General features: G+C 35.7%; 1 protein-coding gene across 1 annotated transcript; it reads left to right on the forward strand.

Annotated features, from left to right (window-relative positions):
- The first annotated feature begins 1,127 nt into the window (after window positions 1-1,127).
- Window positions 1,128-3,973, forward strand: LOC110736967 (heavy metal-associated isoprenylated plant protein 32-like). The gene is made up of 3 exons (XM_021917308.1): window positions 1,128-1,744; window positions 1,846-1,921; window positions 2,212-3,973. The coding sequence occupies exons 1-3, from the start codon at window positions 1,715-1,717 to the stop codon at window positions 3,687-3,689; spliced, it is 1,584 nt and encodes a 527-aa protein (XP_021773000.1). The 5' UTR covers window positions 1,128-1,714; the 3' UTR covers window positions 3,690-3,973.
- Window positions 3,974-4,235: the final 262 nt, after the last annotated feature.

The following is a 4,235-nucleotide window of genomic DNA, read 5'->3' on the forward strand; positions in this document are numbered from 1 at the left end:
TAAAAAAATTCCTAGAAATTTCATTTAGGAAATAATTTCCCGTGCCAATCAAACGAGGCCTTAATATATTTAATCAATCTATACTTAGTATTTAAAAACTCTAACTAAGAAAGACACATGTTCCCATCCTATTACACTTCTCTATCTTCTTCTCTAACCAAAGTGCCACATGTCTTCTTACATTATTAATTTTTTACTGCACCAACTTTCTTTAATTCTTTCATTAAACTTATAATTCATCTTCCATGCACACTTCATCCCTTCATCTTCATTTCTCCTCTTCAATTCAACCTTTTCCTATTCACTCTTTAATTTTAGCCCCCCCTCCCCCTTCTATTTAAGCCTCTTTTTCAATTAAAGTTCCAAAATTTTAATTTCTTTAATCATGTTTCCGATTACATATTATAATCCATAATGACTTATTGATATTTCCTCACTCATCTCTCAATGCAATTTTATATGAATAATATGTGCATTGCACGGGCCAAAAGGCTAGTTTCTATTGAAAAGGTATACAGACTCTAGTAATCTTCCTATATTAGGGAAAGATTAATAAGCAAAAAAAATTACAAAAAATAAAAATAAAACATTTAAGATAAAAACCACAGCTTCTTTAAGAAGCTAAAAAAGCTTCGCTAAAGCTTCTTTAAGAAGCTAAAACCAATAGCTTCTAAAAGAGGCTAGAGCAAACATCGGCAAACAAGGGGATGACGCCCACCACCAAATCGTCGTGGCCAACAAGTGATGATGACTAAGGTCGTGATCTCTTGGACCTATTTTTTAGTATCCCAACTTAAATATATTCAAACCAGTTATGCTTAGATTAATTCAGTCTAAACGAACATGACCTAATTGTGTTTAGAAATAGGTCTAGGTCTGAAAAATGGACTGAACTGACCTTGGATCGGATCAAACCGAAGATAACCAATTTGGTCTACTGATCGACAAAATTTGAAAACTGATATTCAGTTCAATTCAAGCCAAAATCTCTTAATAACTGGTTTGAAGTATTCAAAATCCTTCTACGTCACACTATCTTACTAGACGTGTTATAAACCAAAAAGGTCATAGGCGTCATATTACACTACTTGACTTAGATCACACATACATACAATGATATACCTATAACACTATATATGGACTGAACCCAATATTTATATTGAAAATGTACTTTACTAATTATAACAATAATACAAATATAAACATAAAAATTTGTTTCAAGTGGAATACCCCAGCTCATTTCTACTAGTCGTACTAGCTAGTAAGCACTGTACCAGCATACTCAAATCGTACAACAACCAAACTTTAATAATACAACCAAAAATAAAAATAAAAAATAACAATACCAGAAATATAACAAAAGATATTTATAAATTACGTTGCACCTTCATTCTTCACTTGGCCAAACTGTCCACATCTTACTACGAGTATTCATTTTCTCTCTCCTCCCTCACTCCCCCATCCTATCCATCTATACATACAAACCCTTCGAAAATAAACACCTAAAAATAAAAGAAAATAAAAAAAACATTTTCACTTGAATTTCTATTTTCTCTCTCCTCTTTAAACCGCCTTTAGCTTGTGAGCAAGCTGCTCTCTACTCCACTTCTTAGCCACCTCTTCCTTACTTTCTCTCTCCTCTTTTTCTTCTTTCTTTCTTTTAATACCCTTCAATTTCAACAGATCTCTTTCAGTATTCACACTTTCTTACATTATGAACAAGCAAGATTTCTTAAAAACCCAGGTATATATTTCATTCTTTTCTCCTTTTATTTTTGTAATTTTTTTGTCTCAAATAATTACAACTACAACTAATGTGTAATAATTAATGGTTTGTTTTTGTAGAGTTGTGTTCTTAGAGTGAACATACACTGTGATGGCTGCCAGAGTAAAGTCAGAAAAATTCTCCAGAAAATTGATGGTAATTTTATTTTTGTTATTATTTCATTTTTCTTAGATCTGAAATTACTGTATTTTTGTTACATTAGCTACTCATTTCTTTCCATGTAACCTTGGTTATATTATTGTACTTTACATATACTACTCCCGTTTTTTATTGTTACAAATTTTTTATGTCTCACAAATAATACCCTTTGTTGCAAATAATAGAAAATGATTTCGGAATATGTTATGAGAACTGTTATCAAATTTGTTGTTTAACAATGGTCTAATTTAAGTTAGTTAATGTTTTTTTTTCTTTTTTCTTTTTAGGGGTTTATAAAACGGAAATAAATTCAGAGCAAGGGAAGGTGACGGTAACTGGGAGTGTAGACCCAGAAGTATTAATCAAAAAGCTTGAGAAAAATGGCAAGCATGCTGAGTTATGGGGCCCAGCGAAAGGCTCTAACAACAACAACAACAACAACAACTTCATGAATCAGTTTATGAATGTTAATAATCAGATGAAAAACTTCAATTTAGACGGGGGTAAAAATGGAAAAGACAACAATAACAAGGCTCCAAAAGGTGGTGGTGGTGGTAAAGATCAGCATAAAGGTGGACAACAGCAGCAACAACCACAGCAACTACCACAGCAACAGATGCAACATTTTCAGTTTCTTCAGCAACTTCAGCAACAGCAACAGATGAAAGGAGGACAAGGAGCAAAAATGATGGCTGCTCCGCCTAAGGAGCAGCAGCAGAAGGCAGTGAAGTTTAACATGGCTCCACCTGAGGATGACTTCGATGACGAGTTTGACGATGATGATGAGTTTGATGACGAGTATGACGATGAATTTGATGATGAGTTTGATGAGGATGATTTGGATGATGATGTTTATGGTGGCGGACATCACCAGCATCAGGCGGTGAAGAGTGGAGCTGTTATGATGGGTAAGGAAGGAAAAGGCGGGTATAATGGTGCGGGTGATAATAAGAAAGGGAAGAATGGTGGTGATAAGAAGGGCAAGGATGGTGGAAAGGGTGGTAAGAAGGAAGGTGGTGGGATGGCTAGTATGATTAAGGGTATGTTAGGGGGTGGTGGTGGAAATAGTGAGAAAAAGAAGGGTAATGATGGAAAAAAAGATGGTAAAAATGGTGGAAATAACAAAGGAGGTGGTAAAAATGAACATGGTAAGAATGGTGAACATGGTAAAAATGGTGGTGGTGGGGGTAAAAATGGGGGAGGAGGGGGTGAGGGTAAAGTGGTAAAACATGTAACATTTGAGAGTAATAATAAAGGTGGTAAAAATGGTGGTGGTGGGGGTAAAAATGGAGGAGGGGGTAATAATGGAGGAGGTAAAAAAGGTGGAGGCGGCGGTGGCGGAGGAGATGGGAATATGATGACTATGGGCCAGAAGGGTAATTTCCCAATGGGTCAAATGGGAATGGGCCCGGCCGCGGCAGGGTTGCCAGCTTCTCACATGATGATGAATGGTGGTGGGCCCGGTGGCGGAGGTGGAGGTGGGTATTATCAAGGGATGGGTCCAGGTCAAGGCCCAAGTCCAACCCAATTCAATCCTCAGCAGCAGTACATGGCAATGATGATGAACCAGCAGAGAATGAATGGCGGTGAGGGTTACGGGATGATGCCGCCTCAGGCGGCTCAGCCCATGAATATGATGTATGGAGGACGGCCACCGATGGGGCCGATGGGCTACGCACCTTCAATGGTTCCTCCACCGGGTTACCATGACCCTTACACTTCCTATTTTAGTGATGAAAATACTGATAGTTGCAGTATTATGTAAATTCTTCTCTGTAATTTTTAATTTTGGTAATTTATTTCGAGGATATGTTTTTAACTAGTGTGTGTTTTTAGATCCTAGTAATTTAGTTTCATGTGGGTTTTTTTTTTTTTAATTTTTATTTTATTTTGGGGTAATTTAGTATGAATGTAGTACTTTTAGTTCAACTTGAAGAGTTGATAATGATAAGTGTCATTCTCGTGTAAGAAGAATAGGAAATGGAAGTTTTTGTTTTTTGGTAAATATATGGTACTCCCACTAATCCACTTGAAATCTTTTATTGTGAATTTCATGTTACTTTCATTTTCATGTTATTTTCTCCATTGTCTTTATCACCTAGTTTTTGTAGAACTTTTGATGTCTTTGTCAATTCATTTAGTGAGATTTATAATTTTGCTGAAGAGTTAAGATCGTGTTTTCATTTGTCTATAATAACATATCATTCCACCAATTGTTTAGAATTTTCGGGCTCATGAATTGTGAAGATGATTGTATTTATTAACGTGACAACTAAATCTGAATAAAGTGCAAAATGAAAAGTTTCTCAAA

Source organism: Chenopodium quinoa, unplaced genomic scaffold (assembly GCF_001683475.1).
Source record: "Chenopodium quinoa cultivar QQ74 unplaced genomic scaffold, ASM168347v1, whole genome shotgun sequence".
Taxonomy (NCBI): domain Eukaryota; kingdom Viridiplantae; phylum Streptophyta; class Magnoliopsida; order Caryophyllales; family Amaranthaceae; genus Chenopodium; species Chenopodium quinoa.